The sequence below is a fragment of the Coenobita brevimanus genome, chromosome 93 (assembly GCF_032717465.1).
Source record: "Coenobita brevimanus isolate Jiangsu-jjx chromosome 93, ASM3271746v2, whole genome shotgun sequence".
Lineage (NCBI taxonomy): Eukaryota > Metazoa > Arthropoda > Malacostraca > Decapoda > Coenobitidae > Coenobita > Coenobita brevimanus.
Window position 1 is genome coordinate 25,154,536 of NC_137046.1, and position 24,038 is coordinate 25,178,573.

General features: G+C 42.0%; 1 protein-coding gene across 1 annotated transcript in view; it reads right to left on the reverse strand.

Annotated features, from left to right (window-relative positions):
• LOC145412385 (sulfotransferase 1A1-like) overlaps positions 1-23,810 on the reverse strand; it is a 238,192-nt gene extending 214,382 nt beyond the window's left edge. Inside the window, exons 1-2 of the mRNA XM_080282274.1 lie at positions 23,781-23,810; positions 23,140-23,304 (exon numbers count right to left, since the gene is read on the reverse strand). Coding sequence (XP_080138400.1) covers positions 23,140-23,304; positions 23,781-23,810 — 195 coding nt within the window. The remainder of the gene's footprint in view (positions 1-23,139; positions 23,305-23,780) is intronic.
• Between the last annotated feature and the right edge of the window lie 228 nt (positions 23,811-24,038).

The following is a 24,038-nucleotide window of genomic DNA, read 5'->3' on the forward strand; positions in this document are numbered from 1 at the left end:
ATATTTGTGAAGCACTAAACAAGAATTTCCAATCAGTTTTTAGAAGACAAAATTTTTGAGAGGGATTATGTGGAACATGCATGCCCACACATGCTACCAGATATACAAATATCAGAAAAAGTAATACAGGAGGAGCTAAGTAAATTAGACAAAGGAAAAGCAAATGGTCCTGATGAAATTTCATGTTGGGTACTACGTAAATGTGCAAATAAGTTAAGTAAACCATTATTTATATTTTTCAAGATATCCTTGAGTCAAGGTAAACTACCTTATATTTGGAAGAAAGCAAACATTGTTCCCATATTCAAGAAAGGGAATAGACAAAATCCACTTAACCCGCGGCGTCCCGTCGACGTACTTCCACGTCCTCACGTTATGTCACTGCCAATCCCGTTGTCGTACTTCAACGTCCTGCAATTGCAAGGTTCATAATTTCCACAATTTTCAAAATTCGCGCGAGATTTTCGATTCGCCCACGTACCCAAGCTTCCCCTACCTGCCCCCAGGCGGGCAGCGTCCCAGACCCCGCGTGACCTGCGCTCGCCCTTGTCTCGGTCACTCATCTGTTAGCAGTGACCCAGGTCAGACATGGCGCGTAAAGGTCTCTCAGACGGCGAAATACAATCCGCCCTGGATGCCTTCACTGGAGATAGTGATTCTCCACTTGATGATGATGTGGTGGATCGAGATTATGTGCAGCCTGAGGAGGAAATAACAAGCAGTGATGAGGAGGTCCCTTCGCCCCGGAAAAAGCGGTATGTCACGTATCGTAAGGCAAGGGAAGGCCAGCCTGCACCCAAAACACCTGCATGGACCTCTCTCCATCCCCTAGAGAGAGATTCTGATGAGGACGAGGATGAGGACGATGACGATGACGGCGGCTTAGGACGTGATGTTGCCTCGTGGTTGGGGAAGGAAAAATCTCACCCCGAGGATCAGAAGGTGGGGCGAGAAGGCAAATAAAGTATGGCCTAGTGTTTTGTCTGGGGAAGGCGAAAGTGGTGTGGTGGGAGTGCGGGGTGAAAGGGAAGTGGTGTGAGGGAGGCAGCACGAGCACGTGGTGCACATAGGCCTAGGGGAGAGGAGGTGGAGCCACTCCCCAGCACGTCTTTTGCCATATAATATTCCCAAACTTCCTCCACACAGCCCCAGGATGTGGGGAAAGGAACGAAAGGGAAGGGAAAGGGTAAAGGAAAAGGGAGAGGGAAGAGAAGTGCGAGTGATGAAAGGCGCCGCTCTCCACCTCCCCCACCACCACCAATGTTGCGTTGTGCCTTCAGCCATGTTTCAGAGAGTACCATAACTTCCTACACTACTGAAACTGTGTGGGATGGCGATATGACGCTCAGTATAATGGTAAGGCCAGTCAGTATGTGCCAAGTCTTATATAAACTTGAAACGGGTGTAATGTTTGCAGGAAAGTAATGTATAAGTTGAGAAATAGTGTAAGTTGAACGAAGTGATATGAAAACTACACCCACTGTATAAATCTGCGAAAATATGACGCTCAGTATAACACTCTGGTCAGTAAATATGTGATAGCAAGAATATAAAGTGGAAACGGGTGTAATGTTAGCATGAATAAAACGTATAAGTTGAAAAATAGTGTAAGTTGTAATAATTGATGTCACGAGTACACCCACTATGTAAATCTGCGAAAATATTATGCTCAGTAGAACATTCTGGTCAGTAAGTATGTGATAGGAATTATATAAAGTGGAATTTGTTGTAATGTTAGTAGTAAGGTAATTTATAAGTTGAATACTAGTGTAAGATGAAACAAATGATATCGCGATAACACTCACTGTGTAAGTACGCGCTAATATGATGCTCAGTTGAATCGTAAGGTCTGAAATTATGTGATATCAATTATATCAAGTGTAAACATGTGCAATGTTAGTGGAGAATTATTATATAAGTACAAAAATAGGTTGTAAGTTGAAATAGTAGTCATAGCTACTTCAGTGTGTGTGTTATTATGCGCTGTTATTACGCTAAATATTTACGTAAGGCCTGAAATTATCTCAAAACAGTTCTATAAAGTTGAAAAGTGTATAATGTTATTAGGAAAGTATTATGTAAGTAGAAAAAACACAATACGAGTTGAAACAACAGTCACAGCGAGTTCACTCACTACGTAAATAAGCGCTAACATTACGCTAAATGTTATCGAAAGGCCTGTGAATACGTAAAAACAGTTCAATAAAATGTAAAATGGTATAATGTTATTGTAGAAGTATTATGTAAGTAAAAAAAATGATATGTATCATGATTTTCGAATGTTAGCGATTCATCGTGACTAGTCTGCCCGATTTTGCTCATTTCGCATGATGGTACAATGCTTATTTCAGCTCTATTTTTGTATAAAATCCAATTTACTCTTTTATCACATGTTTTTATGTTTCTAATAAATACATATCTACTTACTTTCATTGGTTTCCCAGACTTATAATACCATAGAAAACGTTAGAGGCTCAGACCACCTACAGAGAACACGGTGCCAGGTGTGACCAAGGCATACCTGTTTAGGGCAATTATGGACCCCGGGGAACAATTTCTTTGTGACTGACCATTGTTTCTGACCAAAAGCGAAAGTTTTAGCAAAAAAAATTTGGGTCCAAAAATGGTCGGGATTGGGGGGTACCATTGGTGAGAAAGTGGTCGGGACGGGGCAGGTTAACTACCTACCAGTATCACTAACCAGTGTTGTAAGCAAGGTATTAGAAAAGCTTATAAGAAAAGCTTGGGTAAATCACATAGAAAAACACAATATGATAACAGAAAGACACTTTGGTTTCAGAAAAGGAAAATCATGTGTTACTAATCTGTTGAGCTACTATGACAGAGTAACAGACACATTACAGGAAAGAGAAGGATGGGTGGACAGTATCTGTTTAGATTTCAAGAAAGCATTTGACACAGTACCGACTGCATTATATGGGGCTGAAACATGGAATATGGGTGTAGCAGAGAGGAAAAGTTTGAATGTAATGGAGATGAGGTGTCTGAGGAGTATGTGTGGAGTGACGCGTATGGATCGGGTGCGAAATGATGAAGTACGAAGGAGAACTGGAGTTGTTCGGGAGATGGCTGGTAGAGTTGAGCAGAGGGTGTTGCGATGGTTTGGGCATATGGAGAGAATGGATAATGAGCGATTGGTGAAAAAGATAACTCGATCTGATGTGAGAGGTGTAAGGCTGAGAGGAAGACCACGAATAGGATGGATGGACAGTGTGAAGACAGCGTTGGATGTGAGAGGGATGTCTGTTGAGCAAGGAAGAGTGGCTGTGCGTGACAGAAATAAATGGAGAGAAATTGTGAATGAATAAGTCATGACGCAGCCCTGAGGAGATATTCTCCCGCATTTGGTCTGATCAGCTAATCAGGTCAGGTGTGGGTAAGGGGATGGGTCTGTTATGATGTGGCAGGGGTAAACCAGTTCTGCTGTCGGGCCCTGCTGCGGATGTCACTGATTGCATTGCGCAGTTGACCTTTGTGCGGTGTGGTGCGGTGAGGATCTGTCCGTTCTCAACTTTGGGGCTAAGATGCGAATGAATGTGTTTGAATGGATGAGTAAATGGGGAGTGTGTCGTCCTGTCTCGGCTACCTCCCTTTCCTTGGGGGAATCAGCCTAGGGATATAGATAGATAGACCACATCAAAGACTTTTATGGAAACTGTACCATCAAGGAGGAATTCGAAGCAAACTGTATTGTTGGATGCAAGATTTTCTCATGAAAAGAGAAATGAGAACAGTACGAAAGGGAAATTACTCATCATGGAAAGAAGTGACTAGTGGAGTACCACAGGGCTCAGTGCTGGCACCAATCATGTTTTAAGTGTATATAAATGATATAGACAGTAACACTGGAAATGAAAGCTATCTAAATATGTTTGCAGATGATGCAATAATACAAAGGAGAATTACTAACACAGTCTCTTGTAAAGAGCTACAAGAAGAATTAAATAAACTTCATGAATGGAGTAATACAAGGCAAATAGAATTCAATGTGGACAAGTGTCATGTAATCAAGTTTGGTAAAAGTGGAAAAAGACCTGATTGGGATTATACATTAGGAAATATAACCCTACACACATCAGAAAGAGAGAAGGACCTAGGTGTGATTGTCAATAACAGACTATCTCCGGCTGACCACATCAGTGAGAAGGTACGGAACTGCTTGCCAATATGAGAATAGCGTTTACATACATAAATGAAGACATGCTAAGAAAGAAAATAAAATTATTCATCTGACCAACCCTGGAGTATGCATCAGTAGTCTGGAGTCCTCATCTCAAAAAACACATAGACAAGATTGAAAAAGTTCAAAGGGCCGCTACAAGATGGGTACCAAGCTTAAGGGATCTAAGCTACGAAGAAAGACTAAATAAACTGAATCTACCAACACTACAGGAGAGAAGGAAAAGATGTGACATGATTATGCTATATAAATGCATATCAGGGAAGGAGAAAATAGACATAAATATTACTTAACCTATGGGGAAGCATCAGCAAGAGGACACTGCAAAAAACTGCATAAGAAGAGAGGTGATAAAGACGTAAGGAAATTTAGTTTCCCAAATAGAGCAATTGATCAGTGGAATGCACTACCGAATGAAATAGTGTGTGCCAAAACAATTCACAAATTTAAGGATATGTACGATAAATATGGTTTAAGGCACGGGACAGTACGAGCTTGACTCATTCCTGTAAAGATACAAATAGGTAAGAACAATTAGGTAAGAACACACACACACACACACACACACACACACACACACACACACACACACACACACACACACACACACACACACACACACTAAGCCAACTTCTGCCAGGTTTTGCCTGCAATCTTCTCTGTTTCATCTCTTCAACTCTTGTCTGACCTTTTTCTGCCACGCTTGCAATCTCTTGGAGTCTTTTTTTTTTAATGCGAGGAAGAAGGACTCAAAGGCCGCTAGCCCGCAGTAATTGTTCCTTCCATAAGAAAAACAAAATACAAGAGAGAGAGAAATTCAAGATCCGATCATTTCGAGATGCCTGGACACACTGCATTTGAAAGACTGGAGATCATAGGAAGCAGGAAATAAAGACAGAGGGAGACAGTTCCAGAGTTGACCTGTTACATAAATGAAGGACGGTGAATAACGGTTAACTCTTGCATTAGAGAGTTGGACAGAAAAGGGATGAGAGTTTGCTACTAGACGGGTGCTACGCGCCCGTCGTATAGGTAGAGGAATGCATGCAGACAGTTCAGAGGAGCAGTGACCATTGAAGTAACGATAGAAAAGAGATAAAGATGCAACAGTGCGACGAAGAGACAGAGGTTGAAGGGAGTCAGTAAGAGGAGGAGAGTTAATGAGACGAAAAGTCTTTGATTCCACCCTATTGAGAACAGCTGTATATGGGGAGCCTCCCCACACATGAAAGCTGTACTCCAAACAGAGGCGGGTAAAACCCCTGTATAGAGTCAACAATTGTGCAGGGGTAAAGAAGGAACGGAGTCAGCTTAGCACACCTAATCTCTTAGAAGCAGTCACCCTCTTGTTCTATCAGTTACCTCTGCTCACCTCCATTTCTGTTCTTTTATAAGTTCTATAATGTCTTTTATCTCACCCAAGTTGATCTCTTCCTGTCTCTCAAAGATATTCCCAACATTGACCTTTCCATTGCTCACTGACAATGGATTAGTTGGTTTTCCATAGATTTTGTCAGTTTCCAGGTATAGCCGGGATTATACATTCGTTATATACTTTTCGTTTCATACAGACTGGCAAGATACTGTTCATGATGTCTCCATATTTACCGAAAGCTTTCCATCCAGTTGTAATGCGTCTTTTTACTTCGATATCATGGTTTTTCGTTAGTTTTAGTATTTGCCGTCAAGTAACTGTACTCCTCAACATCTTCAAGAGTTTCTTCATTTATTTTGATGATGCTCTTTTGTGCATTTGGATTAAACATAAGTTTAACTCTGGTTTATCTTTAGCTCTACTTTGAGACTTTCTCTAATTAGGTCATTTAACATTTGTTGCAATGTCTATGCTGTTGTTGAGATTAGGACAATGTCATCTGCAAATCTTAAATGGTGTAAGTTTTCTCCATCACTGTTTACTCTTTGTTCTCGCAATCTAGCTTTATGATAATACTTTCCAGGCATGTTGTAAATAATTCTGGTGAAAAAGTATCTCCCTGACACACACCTTTCTCAGTCTTAAATTTTTCCTAGTCTGTGTAGTTTATCTGTAGCAGTTCCCTCTTGATATACTGTATGTTTTCGAACAGTTTACAATGTTCTCGTTTTTTCCTTGTTCCCGCAATGAATTCATAGTTGTTCTGTGCTGCACTGAGTCGAAGGCCTTATCGTAATCAGCAAAGCTAAGCACAGATGTTTATTATATTCTGTAGTTTTCTCAGTTACCTAATTCACTGTGTGTAAACGATCAGTAATTGAATACCTGCTTCGGAATCCTGCCTGCTGACGAGGGTGGTATTCTTCCATTGTGGTTGTTATTCTGTTCGCATGGATTTTAGTGGAGAGTTTGCGAATAACTTATAATAAACTAATAGGTTGATAGTTGCCAAGATACTTTGAATCACCTTTCATGCAAACAAAATAACTACTGCATTGTACCATTTGGAGAATTTTCTTTTAGTTTGTGCACTGAATAAAGTGGGCAATCCTGTTTTGTACTTATTCTGCATCCGACAGTAAATCTGCAATTATTGTATCTTCTCCAGGGGCCTTTCCTCTTTTCGGACTTTTAAGAGAAATGTTTACTTCTTCTGGTGTTCCCTCTCGTATTTCACTAATATCAAATGAACGTTAGCTATCGGTAATTTTGTCTTTGACGCATAAGGTTCTTTGTAAAATTCTTCAGCTTTCTTCACTATCTTGTCTCTGCATTTAATGACTTCATCATTTTTTTCTTTCAGTGATATAATTTGTTGTTTTCCTAGTGCCATTTTACTTCGGACCTGTTTCAGACATTTTCCTTTTTTGATGGCTCCTTTGATGTGGTCCAAGTTTTTCCTTCTTTCTTTCTCTTTCTTTCTTTCTTTCTTCTTCTTCTTCTTCTTCTTCTTCTTCTCTCTCTCTCTCTCTCTCTCTCTCTCTCTCTCTAGTCGATAAGTTTATTTAATGTCTCTCTGTTTCATCTTTCTTTCTTTTACTTTCATCTTTCTGCTTTTCATGAGTTAGAGGGTCAGTTTTTAATATTGTTGTCTTTTGTTGTATTAGCTTTCCCTCCAACTCCCGCTGATTCTTTCAACACTTATGTTAGGCAATCACTGAACTCATCATTATCACACTCAGCATAACTTAGAGCCAGAAATTTGTACATTACCGGTACTTCTAACTGAACGGCTGTTTTATTTTCTCTTACATTTATTGGGCATGTCTTTTTATTTTTCATCAGCTTTCGTTCACATCTGAAATTCAGTCTGGCTGTGCAACCCGCTCTATGGTCACTTCCTACAAGTACTTTGTTTCTCCATTTGGACTTCTCCAGGTTCATTTCCTTCCTGTTCCTTTATGGAAGAATGTGTTAATGATTCTCATGTTATACGAGGTGCTACCCAAAAGTTCCAGTAATTTGAACAGAGGGAGCCAACCGTTTGCAGTTTTGCCTTTTCCCATTAGGAGGAGTCAGCAGTACCTCTTGTGCATCAGAATGTCTGTGAGCGGAGGTGTTGTTGAGCTATACTTACTATTGTAACGTGCTGTGTAGGTGGTTTGGCGGTTTTGCAATGGCGGACCAATGGCGCAGCAGTGTCAAGTCGATGTTGATCGTTTTCTTCGATATTTAAGGGATTGTTCACAAGGATATCGACCCACTGGTCAGTCTGTCAGCAGAAGGTTTTATTGAGAAGTTTTGCAGCATCTGAGGGAGGACATCTGCCGCCAACTTCCAGAACAGTGGAAGAACAAGGAGTGAGTCCTGCATCATGACAACGCCCCTGCCCACACATCAGTTGTCCGGCAGTTCCTGGCTTCCACTAACACGGTAGTCATTCCCCACCCACCCTATTCACCTGAACTTGCCCCCTGCGACTTTTGCCTATTTCCCAAGCTGAAATTACGACTGAAAGGGCGTCAATTTGACTCGATTTAGGAGATCCAGACAGAATCGCAGGAGGTGCTCATGACCATCACGCCCGAAGCCTTCTAGGGATGCATGGAATCGTAAAAATAATGCTGGGACCACTGAATACATGCCCAAGATGACTACTTCGAAGGCAACAGTAAGAACTAGGAGGTAAGGTAACTTATTTTCCTACAATATTCAAATTGCTGGAACTTTTGGGTGGCACCTCGTGTATTTCAGCAAAATTTACCACCATTTCACCTCTGTCATTCCTCTGTCATACATCGAATTTTCGTATACACGCTTCTTCACTTTTCGATTTGCCAACATCGCATTGAAGTCTCCCACAAGTATAGTATATCTGGTCGTTTCTTCTTCCATAGTATGTGAGATGTCGTCATAGAATATTTCTAATTCTTCATCTGAACTTTGAGAAGTGCGTGCATATACTTGTATTACTTGCATTGAATATCTTTTGCACAACGAGCAACACTGCTGCCAGATGCTCTGGTTCAAATTTCCCCAGATCTGAGGGGCAAAGTTCCCCATACTGAAAAGAAATTATCCATTTTGTTGCTTCCGTTTGTAATTAATATTTTTATGTTACGAGTTATAGCCGTAGTTAGCGTTTTTATACATGAATATGTGGGAGAAAATCATTCATTGTAAACTGCACGCTACAGCATTATTATATGAAGTCTTTATTCATTACATCCTCTGTTCATAATATTGTTTGCAGAACATAATATTTCTGCTCCAGTTGTGAGCATCAACTCACACTGATCAATTTACTCATATACAGTACTGTAGGGATAGGGGATTACGGGGACTGGAATAATAAAAAATATATATATATCACATGAGTTGGTTTGTCTTTGGTTTATCACACATGAAATTAATGCTTTAAGAAACAAACAAAATAATCTTGTCACAAAAATCGTGGCATCTTGCTGGACACTGAAAAGCTTTTCATTGTACTGCTAAACTTTACCATTTTTCTATAACATATATGAACCTATATATTTTAAATTTATAAGCGAAGGACATTCTGTTCTGTCTTGTTCACAACTATGTACACACCATCATTCATCGCTCAAGTTAATTCTGATATTTTACAATAGCATGCCTTTAAACAGTAGCTACCAGTACGCTCTTTTATAACATTTCATTTTGGATCACTTTGTTTATCGTAGTACATTTCTCATACGTTTAAGCTTATTTTAGTTGCCGCTCCTAGTTTGCACAAACTCTTTGCAATATCCTTAACTGGTACTTAGGCCAGTTCTTTTGTATCAGACTTAAATCCGTTGTGCCAGCCAGGAGTTTGCATCAGCAAGAACCTGTTTATTATTATTAGCATTAGTTATTGATTCTCAGGGATGGAGTCACTTTCTCGAGAGGCTAACAGTACTATAAACAGCACTCGTGAGTAATTAGTCTCTGCTGTGTACTGTTGAGAAAGTTTATAAATTCTCGTCTTTAGAGAATCGGCAAAGTAAGCCAGAATAAAGTAAACTTACTGCTTGATTTTCACAAGTCAATTCCTTGTCTCTATTTTCAAGTAACATCTAGCATATTTAATTCATAATTTCACATCCCCCCATGACATTTGGCAACCTCATTCCAGGATATTAACTCCTAGCTCTAAAGTTATTAACGAGATAATACTCACTCACTCATACCTAGGTATTTATCATTAAAGTCTATAGGCACTATCTTACTGGTGGTTATTAGTTCATTTCTATTAATTTTATGTAATAGTTTTCCTAATCAGTAGTTTTTTTTAATTTTCTTTCTTTACCAGTTTAACTTGATATAACTGGTAACCACCAACCTGTGCCTATATTCTTTACTCTTAATTATTGGCATTTCTCTGCAAAATAGCAGTCAGTACTCAGTCTTTTGTCCACTCAGCCTTAACCCGCAACGTCCCGTCGACGTTCTTTAACGTCCACACGTTTTGTCACTGCCAATCCCGTCGACGTACATAAACGCGAAAAAATTGCAAGGTCCCTAATGTGCACAATTTTCAATTTTCGCGAGTGATTTTTGGTACGTATACACGCGACACTTTCCTCTACAAGATGCCAGGCAGGGACAATACCTTACCCAGCATGACCTCCTCCCGCCTGCTGCATGCCATTGTCTCAGCAATTCACCCATTATCAGTGACCTGGCCAGTAAAGCAATGTCATGCCACAGTACGAAATTCAGGGCCAGAGTGATTCCCCAATCAATGACAATGTGGAGGACAAACTTTACATAGCATTAGAGGAAGAAACAGTTAGAAATGATGATCAGGTAATGTGGCAAAAAATGGTCAGGTATTAGTGAGTGAAACAATGCTTATAATGCCTATATTACTGCTTGAAAACCAATATACTCTTGCACTACATATAAATTCGTACCAAGTAAATAAATAAATACCATTTATGAGTGGTGTGAAATAGTTATCCTCCCATAGAACTCGTTTTCTTTGGTGCCAGCATGATAGATAACCCAGTAAGGTAAGGAGGTACTCCTACCTGTACCGAGTATTTTAAACCTCAGGTGAGCGATTTCTCTATGAATTTTCGATGTTTCTCACCAAAAGTGAAGGTTTGAGCCAAAAAAAAAAAATTTCCTAAAATGGTCAGGATTGAGGGGAGTCAGTGGTGGAAAAGTGGTCGGGATGGGGCGGGTTAATTGAGTTAGCATCATGACTACTAATATATATGTACAGGAAGCCAAAGATATGGGGCTTAGCGACCCTGAACAAATAAAGGAGTACGTCCTCTCAGGGTTTAGTTACAAACGACAGTGTGAGAGTGATGCCCGTGAGGAGCATAGAATTCAATGCGAACATAAGCAAGAACAGCACGAGGAACGCGAGAGAGACACGAACACAAGCGAGAACAACGCGAAAGAGAACGTGAATACGAGCGAGAACAACGCGAATATGAGAGAGAACAACAAGAGAGAGAACGAGAACACGAACGTGCAGAGCGCGAGGCACGTGAAAAACATGAACTTGAGATGCTGAAGCTCAAGCAAGACTCCTCGGCTTCAGACGCATCTGGTGCAGCTAACCCAAGCTCCACGAGCGCTCTCCCTACACATGTTCTGGCAACCTCACACATCAAGCTTCCTCCATACAAGGAAGGTGAGCGAATCGAGCCATTCATAGCTAGTTTCGAAGACATGGCTCAGCTGTACCAGCTGGATGAGGCAGCTAAGCGGCTCCAGTTTCTTAGCTTGTTTGAGGGCCCTGCCCTCGATATTCTCCACAGAATTCGTGGAGACAATCTCACACATGAGATGATGAAGGCCGCACTCATCAAAGCGTACGGTCTCACAGTTGATGACGTCAGGAGTCAGTTTATGAGGGCGTGTCTACAAGAAAAGGAGACTGCTGTTCAGTTTCTTGATCGGCTTACTGCTTACTTCGATGAGTGGATGGAGAAAGATGAAACTCCTCCCACGCGAGAGGGGATAATTGACCTTATGCTGCGCACGCAGCTAGTAAAGTCGTGGCCTGCTGAGCTTATGGCTCAGCTTAAGATCTGCCAGGTAAGGGATGCCAGCCAAATGGTGGAGAAGGCTGATGCATTCTTCCCTGCGTATGGGTATCAAACTTGTAAGCTACACACCTGGAACAGGAAAGCTGACAAATCTGACAAACCATCTCAGCCTGAACCCCAGCATCAAGGCCGTTCTCAGAATAATGGCCAAGGTCCAAACAAACCGCAGAAGAAGGGCCAGGGGCAAAATACCCAGAAACCTGAGTGGAAAGGGTATAACAAGTACCCTAACCAGTAGCAGTATCAGCCACGCAATCGACAATCGGGAAAATCCTTTTCAGCACTAGCCCCAGTGTACCGAAGGCAAGATGCAAATGCAGCCTTCATTCCACAACAACTGCACAGTGGTGCTAACCCCACCAGTACAGGTACTTCTCCACAGTTCACTAGTACCCCAGCGACAGTGAACCCTTCACCACAGGTGGTCAACGCTCCATCTCCCCAGACAGTTAGTACGACCCCTCAGGTATCTAGTTCTCTGGGCACCATGTTTGCGCATCATTTATTCAGCAGCCTCATCAGTGGCTGGCTGCTTCCTCCACCGGCCCTCCCGCAGGTAACAGTGCCTTCCTTGCTCAGCCAGGGTTTGTGGGAGGCATTCCTGTGAAGGTCCTGAGAGACAATGGTACCTTAGGTTGCTCTGTCATGCAGAGTCTAGTTCGTCCTAAGGAGTACACAGGTCGACAGATCCAAGCTCAGCTTATTGATGGATCAGTGAGATTGTTCCCCAAGGCACGTATCCAGGTGGCATCTCCATTTTACACTGGTACGACACTCGCAGTTGTCATGCCAGAACCTTTGTTTGACCTTATAATAGACAACATACGAGGTGCTAAGTATAGTTGCACCGTAGATGATGCTACTCAGACTTCGGCTGCAGTAACACAAGCCATGGCTGAGGCTCCAAACTGTGTCGCCCCTGTGACCATTGCATCGCCACAAGATCTGCTTTGTAGCCAAGACGTTGTCCAAGAACAACAGTCTGACCAGACACTTGCTGCCGTGCGGAAGAAACAAAGGGGTAGAGTGAATAAGTATTCATGGGGAGGTCAAGCCAGGTTCCTTCGTAAACAAGGACGGCTGTACTGTGAGTCATGAACACCGTAGGGTGAGGTTCGACTGCAGTTTGTCGTTCCCATGAAGTTTCGCCAAGCAGTGTTAGAATGGGGTCATTGTTCAGCCTCAGGAGGTCACATGGGCAAAAGGAAAACCCAGGGCCGTATCCGTGCTGACTTTTTCTGGCCAGGAATGGGACCAGAAATAGATAGCTTTGTGCGTTCCTGCAATGTGTGTCAACGTACCACCGATCAGGGACATGTCCTTCCTGTGCCGTTAGAATCTACACCCATAATCTCTGAAGCAGTTGAGAGAGAGGGCAGTGGTAGTGTGGGTGCGGACCTGACGTCTTGCCCGTTGGCCCCACAGGACACATTATGTCCAGGGCCTGTATATACATGTATACCGTAGGTTAAGGGGAAGTTCAAGACCCCCGTAAGGACAATCCGATGCTGTGTTTGAATTACCTTGTAGTGTCACGAGCTGTGGGTCCCTCTGAGGATTCCCAGAGAATGCACATTATCCACATGAGTGTTCACACCCATGGTGGGTGTTAAAATGTGACCTGTCCGAGATTGCATAGGGATTCTCAGCTTGCCAATGTTAATCGTAAGTGTAGAGTAGGGTTTAACCAGTTAACTATAAGGGTCCTTTGAGATTCTGTCCTGGGACCACGTTTCCTGGTTAATAATAACGTAGGTTTAACCAGTAAACTATAGGGGTCCTTTGAGATTCTGTCCTGAGACCACGTTTCCTGGTTAATAATAACGTAGGTTTAACCAGTAAACTATAGGGGTCCTTTCAAATTCTGTCCTGAGACCACGTTTCCTGGTTAATAATAATGTAGGTTTAGGGTTTAACCAGTAAACTATAAGGGTCCTTTGAGATTCTGTCCTGGAACCATGTTTCCTGGTTAATAATGTATCCAATACAAAAATAATGGCGACCTCGAATGAACAAAGCTTGGCTGTCACTAAAAATTTTCGGCTAGGGCGTACTTTTTGTAACATAAGTACTGACTACTAGGCAGAGAAATTGTAATTTAATAAAGATTGTTTGTCGCACTGACACTTTTGATGCTCCACCTTGATTGCTTTCGCAGGTACAGCTGGTGGGTGTAGCAATTTTGTCGTGGAGATCAGCTGATCATCTCTGCCGCATGCTGCCGCCTCTTCTCTTCTGCCTCGTCGCCTCTATTTACTATTGATTTGTATTACATAATTTTACACATAGGCACAGTTACACCACAACTGTCACAGCTACACCGTGTATTACATACATCACGCTACATAACAATTAGTTTTTAATGTAAATGTAGCGAACTTTTCGCTCAGTTTGACCTGAGTACAGGATTTTTCACCGTCGTCATGGAGTTGTTTCCTCAAGCTTGCTTCTGTTAACGTAAATATGAGGTTTTTACGCTCATGGGCAACTGTGATTTTCTCCTGTAGCAGGATAGTACACACACCACAGTGTGAATCTTGTGTGACTGAGTTAGGATTTATATGTATGTATATAGTAAATTTTTCTAAAGAAAAATTTAATTTTGATGGGATATAATGTCACGAATTAGTGTGAGCGTATTTATAAATTCGTGATATTGTACTTATCACTCAGTTCAACCGTCCTTGTATTCACTTTGATTGGGATGGTTATCAAAACATTTGTCACTGTTTCACAAGTGACCATTCCTATCCACGACATTAGTGCTTTCACTGAGTGATTTATTGTGAGCCTATATCATTCACTTTCTTTCCATTGACCATTGAAGTTAGGCCACACCCTACTTCTGGCAAACACGGCCAGCCCCTACCCCTTTCATAGTTTGACGTTAGTAAGCTTTAAGTCGCCTCGAAGGTAGGACCGTTTATGCCCAGCGTAGAGCAGTGCCTCCGTTGTACAGCGAGTTCCTGAATCTCCACCTAGACAGTGAATTGGCGAAGTGGGCTTAGCGAATTGCAGCGTTTGATGTTCATCATGGGCGCCCAGTCTTTTCGTTCGGCTCCCCTCCATTTACCAGTATTTCTGTTTGTTTTTCTAGGCTTAAGTGTGTTTAGCTTTTGAATGAGCGAGTGAGTGTATTCTTGTTATTTTGAATTCATTTTTGAGATTCATATAACGTAAATTTATTTTATTGTAATAAATAAATTTACAGTACTTTTCTTTGAGCTTAATGTAATTAGAATCGTGTTTTATTTCTCCACATTAAGCTTATTTTAGTTGCCGCTCCTAGTTTGCACAAACTCTTTACATTATCCTTAACTGGTACTTAGGCCAGTTCTTTTGTATCAAACTTAAATCCGTTGTGCCAGCCAGGAGTTTGCTTGATTTTCACAAGTCAATTCCTTGTCTCAGTTTTCAAGTAACATCTAGCATATTTAATTCATAATTTCACATCCCCCCGTGACGATTTGAAACAAACCATAGTCCTCCAATTTTCTTGTCATATACATTTTCCAGATCCATAAATGCAGTAATTATTGTACAGAGTAATTAATTTCATAAGCCTTTTCCAGTGTCTCATTACAAAAATTTGATCCAAATGTCGCCTACCACTCCCAAAACTATCCTTTATGGCACACATCTTGCCTTACCTTCTCTATAATTGTTTTTCATTATACTTTTCATACAGCACTCAACAAACTTTTCCACGATAATTTTTGAGCCCACTTCGACCACTTATATTCTTGTTTAGTGGTACAATCACGGTCTTTTTCCTCCCTTTTGATCCATTTCCACTCATCCAAGCCTTCTTCCATATCTCTAACAAACACTTCATTCCGTTTTCTTTACTATGTTTAATCATCTCTGCAAACGCCTCATCCACACCTGCTGTCGTTCCTTTCTTCTACCGCATCACAGCAGTCATCAGTTTTTGTCAATGGCGCATCTTTGATACATTTCGTTTCTTGGCACACGGCGAAAACTAATCACATTTACTGCCTTCTGCCTTCATTCCCATTCATCAGCTTTTCATCATATTCTTTCCTTCTGTCCCTTACTTATGTTATTTTGTTGGTATTCTTCCATTTTATTTCATTCCTCACACTTTCACACTTTTTTCACTTTCATTTTTACATTTTCGTAACTTTTTGCAGAAGTTCCTTGTTTTCGGGGTAATATGCATCTTTCTTTGAAGTTTGTCATTTACTTTTTCTTTTCTCTTTATTTGTCTCTTTCCGTGCCTCTTACTCTCAGTGTATTCCATTCTTCTTTTGTTTGGACTCATTTATTACATGTACTCTAGCCGTCTAGGTGGTAGGTGGTGGCGAGCATCATCCACTCACTTGAAGTAGTGCTCCTACGTCGTACCATTCTTTTTCAGCCTGCTCTCCTCTCTTCCTGTTTCTCCCATTTACCTGACACTTTAATTACTCCTCTATTCACGTCAGGTGGCTATGCACTGATTGACAAGCCTAATGGATTTTGGAACCCTGGAAAACGTTTTCAGTGCTGGGTGATAAACATATAACCGATTAATGGGGTGCTTCTACTATGGTGCCCGTGTTAACTGGGTGGAGAGACACAAGCTTGGCTTCTATCCGGAAACCGAACCTGAACTCTTTTTCCCCGCCCCTCGCTGTAGTGAAACGGTGTCAACCACAAGGGAGTACAAGTTCACTGCACAGGACGGCCCAGCAGGGGAGGTTACTTGTTTGCAGTTGATGGGTCTGCTTAGCCACACAGACCAATGTTACTCAACAACAACAACAGTGCAAGCAAAACCTTTCTTTTTTTCCTACACTGCCCTTCCTGCCTCTCCTCCACCAAGCTGTAGCTTTCTTACTAATAGCTAATCAAGTGACACCACGCACAGCTTTAACATTCCCAGACAAACGCTCCTTATAAGCATCCTCCAAGTTGTATAGATGATTTTTTTTTCCTTAATGCAAGAAAGAAGTTACCAAAGACCAGAAGTCTGTAAACCGTTCCTTCCAAGAAAAAACAAAAGCAATACAACATAGAGCCCAATTCAAGATCCATTCATTTCCAAATGCCTGGACACAATGCGTTTAAAAGACTGGGGATCATAGAAAGTGGGAAATACAGATAGAGGGAGAGAGTTCCAGAGCTGATCGGTTGCATAAATGAAGGACTGGGAGTAACGGGTAACACTTACATTAGAGAGTTAGACAGAAAAAGGATGAGAGTTTGTTGCTGGACGGGTGCTACGCGCCAGTCGCGGTGGTGGAGTGCAAGCCGATAGTTCAAAGGAGCAGTGACCAATGAAATTGCTATAGAAAAGAGATAAAGATCCAACAGTGCGGCGAAGAGACAGAGGTTGAAGGGAGCCTGTAAGAGGAGGAGAGTTAATGAGACAAAAAGCCTTTGACTCCACCTTGTCGAGAGGAGCTGTATATGGGGAGCCTCCCCACACATGAGAGTTGTACTCTAGACAGGGGCGAATAGAACACATGTATAAAGTCAGCAAATGTGCAGGGGTAAAGAAGGTATGGAGTCGGCTAAGCACACCCAATCTCTTGGTAGTAGATTTTACAAGAGATGTACTGTAATGATTCCAAGATAAATCCAGAGAAAATGAAACCTGAAGCATGTTTAAAGATTATGCAGGATTGAGCTGGATATTAAACATTAGTGGGTACTCCTGTGGAAGATTTAGTTGGGTTGATAGGTGTAAAAACTGAGCTTTGACGCATTAAAAACAACATGATGACTTCTACCTGTCAGAGATACGAGCCAGGTCAGATATTAAGTGTGCCATAGCCTCATTTTTTGTTTGTTGAAGTAATTGCTGAGATGGATACTGCAGGAAGTGAATGGAAAGGTGAAAGGTGGACTCATCAGCACATGAGTGGATAGGGTTAGTTGTACACCTCAGACGGTCATTGATGAATAAAAGGAAGAGAGTTTGTGATACAGCAGAGCCTTGAGGAACACCACTATCGATAGATCAAGAAGAATGGTGGCTGTCTTAGAACAGCAGCTATAGAACGACCACAAATGAAGTTAGAGATGAAGGCACAGATAGATGGACATAATCCGTAAGAGTGCAGTTTGAAAATTAAAGATGTATGCCAGACATCATTGAAAGCCTGTGAGATGCCAAGTGCAGTGACAAAACTTTCGCCATAGTCTCAAAAGAAGGATGACCAGGAGTCTGAAAGGTAGATGAGACATTCACTAGTGAAGCGTCCCTGACGTAACCCGTACTGACGATGAGAAAGAAGGTTGTGATAGGAAAGATGCTTTACATTTTCTTTGTTAAGAATAGACTCGAAAACTTTTGAGGTACAGGATGTTAAAGCAATTGGGCGAAAGTTAGAGGGCTGGGAATGGTCACCCTTCTCTGGGACAGCAAGAAGGAGAGGTACAAGTTGATGGACAAAGGCAAAAGACTTTACATATGCAGGGTGCAGGAACAGAAGCACAGGTCTTGAGAACAGCAGAAGTAACCCAGTCAGCCCATATGCCTTGTTAGTATTCAGGCCATTGATGGCAGAAAAACCATCAGTTGAAGAAATTTTAATGCCAGCCATGAGGCAGTCAGAGGGAGGAAGTGGTGGAGGAACAGCACCGGAATTGTCTAAAGTGGAATTGGAGGAGAAAGTCTGAGCGAGATCTGCTTTATCAGCAGAAGAAATAGCTACAGAGCAATCGGAGTGGGAATAAGGAGGGGAGGATGATGAGGTAAAGTTGTTAGAAAGGTTTTTGGCAAGGTACTAGAAGGAGCGGGAAGAATTTGAGTTGGAGACTTGAGAGCATTTAGTACGGATGAAATTATTTTTTGCAGTGCGAAGAACAGACTTAGAATGATTCCAAGCAGAAACGTAAAAAAGATGAGATTCTTGGGTGGGGTGGCTCTGGTACCTTTTGTAGGCCTTCTTCTTGTTGTGGACAGCATTAGAACAAGAGTGAGTAAACCAAGGTTTCTTTGTATTAGTCAAAGGATATGAGAAAGGAATGTATGCTTCCACGCCCAAGAGAATAACCTCTGGAATGCGCATGGCACACTCAGATGGCTCTCGGCCATGGAAGCAATAATCATTCCAGGGAAAATAAAAGAAGTACTGCCTGAAGACCTCCCAATCAGCAGCTCCAAAGAGCCACAACCGACGTTTCTTTGGAGGGTCCACAGGCCGTACTGAAGCGATAGGATAGGTTAATGTGATAATGTTGTGATTGGAGGAGCTCAACGGAGAGGAAAGATTAACAGTGTAAACAGAAGGATTAGTTGCAAGGAAGAGGTCAGGTATGTTGGAACTCCCTCCAAGGCAGTCTGGGATACGGGTAGGGTGCTGACCAAGCTGCTCTAGCTCATTAACGATAGAAAAGATGTAGGCTTGTAGTAGTAGTAGTTGTTTCCAGGGCAGTCTGGCCGAACAGCCCCGAGTCCCTTCGGAAGGCCATGGCCGAGACCGGGCTTTCCCACAGAGCTCTCAAAGAGTGTATGTTGTGTTGTTGGCGTAGGTGATTGTGTGCAATGCAGTCTTCCATAATGTGCTTAATAGTATGGGGTGCTGTGTTGCATCCTAGACAGGCATCAGCAACGGAGTCATCCAGCCTCTTCAGGTAGCTTAAGAGGGCTGGATGGTGTCCACATCTCAGCCTGGCCAGGTGGACCCTGTCCTCACAAGAAAGATAGGATTCAGAAGGGTGGATGCCAGGAGGCCATGCATACAGCAGTGTGTTTTCTTTAAGTGACTGAATGGAGCGGCGATTGATCTGAGTGTGGATATGCTTCTGGAAGCTGGTCTGAGGTGGGCAAGGGGGGAGAGATGACAGTATCTGTATCGTGTGCTGGGTGTTATTTTGATGTTCCTTGGTGTGGGTGGATGTGCTGCCATGTACTGTAGTGGATGTTGTGGGTTTGTGGAGGCTGCAGCAAGAAACTGGGTGCCTCTCATGTCTAGATGATCCTTGACTTTGAGGACTTTGGTTTCTTGATGTAAGTGGTCTGTGGGTGTAGTAGCTGTGCAGCCTGTGATTATTTTTAGGGCCTTGTTCTGTATGGTCTGTAGTGTGCTGTTGTGTGTTTTGGTGAGGTTAGAAGCCCAGGCAGGGCTTGCATAATTCATCACTGAACGTATGTATACTGTGGTGGTGGTTTCTTTGTTGTGTCCGAATGTTGTATGGGCAAGTGGCCTCAAAGCATTGAGTCTTGGTGTTATTTTATTTTTAATGTTTGTGATGTGTTGTTTAAATGACATTGATGTATTGTATGTTACACGAAGGATTTTGGGTGAGTGTGTGTGTGGTAGGGGAGTGTTGTTTATGGTGAGGTGTAAGATGTGACTGTGTTCTGCTGTCCAGTTTGTGAGAAGAATCACTGTAGATTTGGCTGGGGCTATTTTGAGTCTGTTTGTGGTGAACCATTCATGTAGTGTGTTGAGGTAAGGTTGAATGATGTGTGCAGCTGTGTTTGCGTTTTGGTGCGTACATGTAAGTGTTATATCATCTGTATAGGAAGCTATGTGTATCTGTGGTGTGTGGGGTGTGGGTACGTCGTGCATGTACAGGTTAAAGAGTGTAGGGGACAAAACAGATCCTTGGGGGACGCCGTTTGTGAAGTTTCTGATGTTAGAAGACTGACCGGCAAATGTTACGTTTGCACACCTGCCTGCTAAGTAGTCTGCCAGCCATCTTTTTGTGTTATTGTGCATGTTTGTGTTGAGTATTTTGTTTGTGAGGTTGTGAGATGTAGGCTTGTTCATCACTTAGGTCAGTAAAAGGAGAGGAGAGCCAAAGGTGGTGGTGAACATTGATATCTCCAACAATAGAGATTTCAGGGAAAGGAGGAATGGATAGGATGTTTTCCATCATAGAAGTAAGATAGTCGAAGAATTTTTCACAGTCAATAAAATTAAGGGATAAGTAAACAGCACAGATAAATTTTGTCAGAGAATGACAGGATAGCCGAAACCAGAGTCGAGAATACTGAAGAATCAAATTCAGGAACACGAGAGCAAGATAAGTCGTTGTGTACAAATACACAACAGCTACCTTTGGCTTTGAAATGAGCATAGAGAAAGTAGAAGGATACAGGGAAGGATTTGCTATCAGTTGCCTCAGACAGCCGAGGCTCATTTAAGATGAGAAGGTGAGGTTTAGAGGAGGAGAGATGATGCTCAACTTTTCAGAGGAAAGGCCACGAAAGTTGCAGAAATGAAGAAGTGAGTCTGACAGTGGTCCCAGGCATCTCGTTGGGTTGTCGCCGGGAGAGGGGCGGACGGTGGGGGCATTTATGGTTCCCCCCTCCTCCCCTGAGAACTCCGAGGCTTGATTATGAGACACTATTTTGGCTGAATTTTGAAAAGGTGTACTGTGTAATATGCATGTAGTTTGGTATTGACAGTTAGAGAAACTTGTACTGGAGAGCATGCTAGCCTACTCTCTGTGTTACTGAAACACTGGAAACGTTCAGCAAAGGGGGATGGCCAGGAACTAGTCCCGAGGGCTGATGAAGCAGGAGTTCCAGCTCTCCCTATCATCAGCATTCTATCCACCTTGGGAGTACCGCCCTGTTCTACTGGTGCTACAGTCTACTCCCTATTTGCCTCCTATTATTTGACTTTAACTTCTCTGTTACCTCTCTTCTGCTCCATCTTTGTTCCTCTGCATCTTCACCTTCGATCTTTCACTCTCACCACTATTCTCTCTTAATATCGAACTCGCTCCTCACAGTTTTACCTTGCATACCAATACCACGTGATGAGAAAATTCTATGCATCATCTTCTCACCACCCTCAGATCAACAATATTCCCACGCATCTTTCTTTCTACAAGCAAGAAATTAATCGGGCTCGTTTTGTAAATCTCTCCAGCCTCTCTGTAGCATGTGTATTTACGTGCGTCAGTGAACACTTAACCAAGAAAATCGGTACAAGCTTGCTGCCACCGCCTCACTGCCTTCATATCATCACCGCTCTACAATCATCCCACTTCTACCAACCAAGACTGCCTCTCAACTCTCATCCCTCACAGAAGACGACCTCAAGAGCCTCTTGATCTTCAGGTGCACCAACAACCAAGATATGACTGATATGATAGACAGAGTCATCCTCTTCATCAAGACCAACAAGCTACAGTACCTTCATACTCGTACTGAGAATGACACATCCTTCAGGCTGTTAAACCATCTGAGTCTCCTGCACTTGTCCACTATGTCCGTAGCAAATTTTATAGGTAGACCGCGCTACCACCTCTAACTAGACTTTGTATACGGCTCGGTTCCCTCTGTAAGAAGGGAGACTCTATAAATAACAACTTCCAAAAGGTAGAACAATTGCCGTGGGCCCTTTGTGATCTCTTGCCGACTTGCACAAGTTGAGACTCTTATTTTCTATCTGCAATCTTTTCTCATACATCTGTCCATCCAGGAATTTTACCATGGTTTGCTTAATGCTTCATTATTTGTTGGGGTAGCTGACAAAATTTTATCTCTGTTGTAACCCATAAATAATTAAAGAGAATAGATTTTTTTTTTTTTTCACTGCAGAACATCACATTGTTTGATTATTAACCCACGGCGTCCCGTCGACGTACTTTAACGTCCACACGTTTTGTCACTGCCAATCCCGTCGACGTACATAAATGCAAAAAAATTGCAAGGTCCCTAATGTGCACAATTTTCAATTTTCGCGAGTCATTTTTGGTACGTTTACACGTGACACCTTCCTCAACAAGATGCCAGGCAGGGACGATGCCTTACCCAGCATGACCTCCTCCCCCCCCCCCTGTATGCCATTGTCTCAGCAATTCACCTGTTATCAGTGACCTGGCCAGTATAGGCATGTCATGCCACGGTACGAAATTCAGGGCCAGAGTGATTCCCCAATCAATGACAATGTGGAGGACAAACTTTACATAGCATTAGAGGAAGAAACAGTTAGAAATGATGATCAGGTAATGTGGCAAAAAAAGGTCAGGTATTAGTGAGTGAAACAATGCTTATAATGCCTATATGACTGCTTGAAAACCAATAAACTCTTGCACTACATATAAATTCGTACCAAGTAAATAAATAAATACCGTTTATGAGTGGTGTGAAATAGTTATCCTCCTATAGAACTCGTTTTCTTTGGTGCAAGCCAGATAGAAAACCCAGTAAGGTAAGGAGGTACTCCTACCTGTAATGAGTAGTTTCAACCTCAGGTGAGCGATTTCTCTATGAATTTTCGATGTTTCTCACCAAAAGCGAAGGTTTGAGCCAAAAAAAAAAAAAATCCTAAAATGGTCGGGATTGGGGGGAGTCAGTGGTGGAAAAGTGGTCGGGATGGGGCGGGTTAAATAATCTACTTCTGTTACTCATTATGACTAGCAGTGGTTCTGAAGAGTAATTTTTAAAATCAATCAACTCCAGTAACTTATGGAATATGGTAATAACTGTAAACTGACCAGTTGTATTGGTTATTATTTCAGTTACATAATACAGTAATCAGAAACTGATTAATATATAGCAGATAAAATCTAACCTTGAAATCATAGAGTCGGTTGGCGAAGTGTGTGTATCTGTCAAGAAGGAGCCATCTGCCTGGAGTGAGGCGAATCAGGTTTGTCTTGTATCCAGGAAAGTCCTTGCGTATCGCCTCCATCTCCTCTCCATCCACTACCTCGACTTTGTGGCCACTCTTCAGCACCTGGCGGACGTCAAGTAAATTAGTAGCTGATCATCTGCAAGGCAAGAATAAGACAGATTCCTTCCGATATATTCTTACTGTCACTAATTTTAAATGATATTTAAGTCGAGCAAAAGGATTAGCATGCTTAAAGCGATCATAATCCAGGTTATGAGTTAAAAGTTCACTACAGTTTTCTGCAGAGACTGCCTAAATCTCTTCTGAGCCGATTCTGAGACAGTGAATATAAGTTTTGTTTCAATATTCTTTCTTCATATTCAAGTTTTCACAACCTTAATTTGCTCATAACTTTCGTCTAACACATTTGTATTCAGTACTAGATATGCATACTGGGCCTGTGTTGCTGTTTCCCTATTAGCTCTAACATATCCTGAAAGTTTTTCATAAATATTTTTTCGTTCACCTATGTAATTCTATTATTTAGTCTCCTCACTGCTGCAGCTTTCTGGCACTATCATCTAAACTGTAAATCTTGCCATATACACTCTAAGGTCCTCTTCCTCCATCGTCTAATCACTGGTGATTTGAATCACTTGATTGCCCTCTTCCCCTGTCATATTGTAGTCTTACTCAGTAATATTGTAACATACCTTGATGTTAAATTTAATCAGACTTTCGACACAAAGGGTGTCTAAATCAGGGTTGCCAGATTTTTTTTTGATTGAGTTACGTACTAAGGTTTCAAAATTATCGTTTTTCCACCCAAATTATCGTAAAAATATATCGGATGCCTG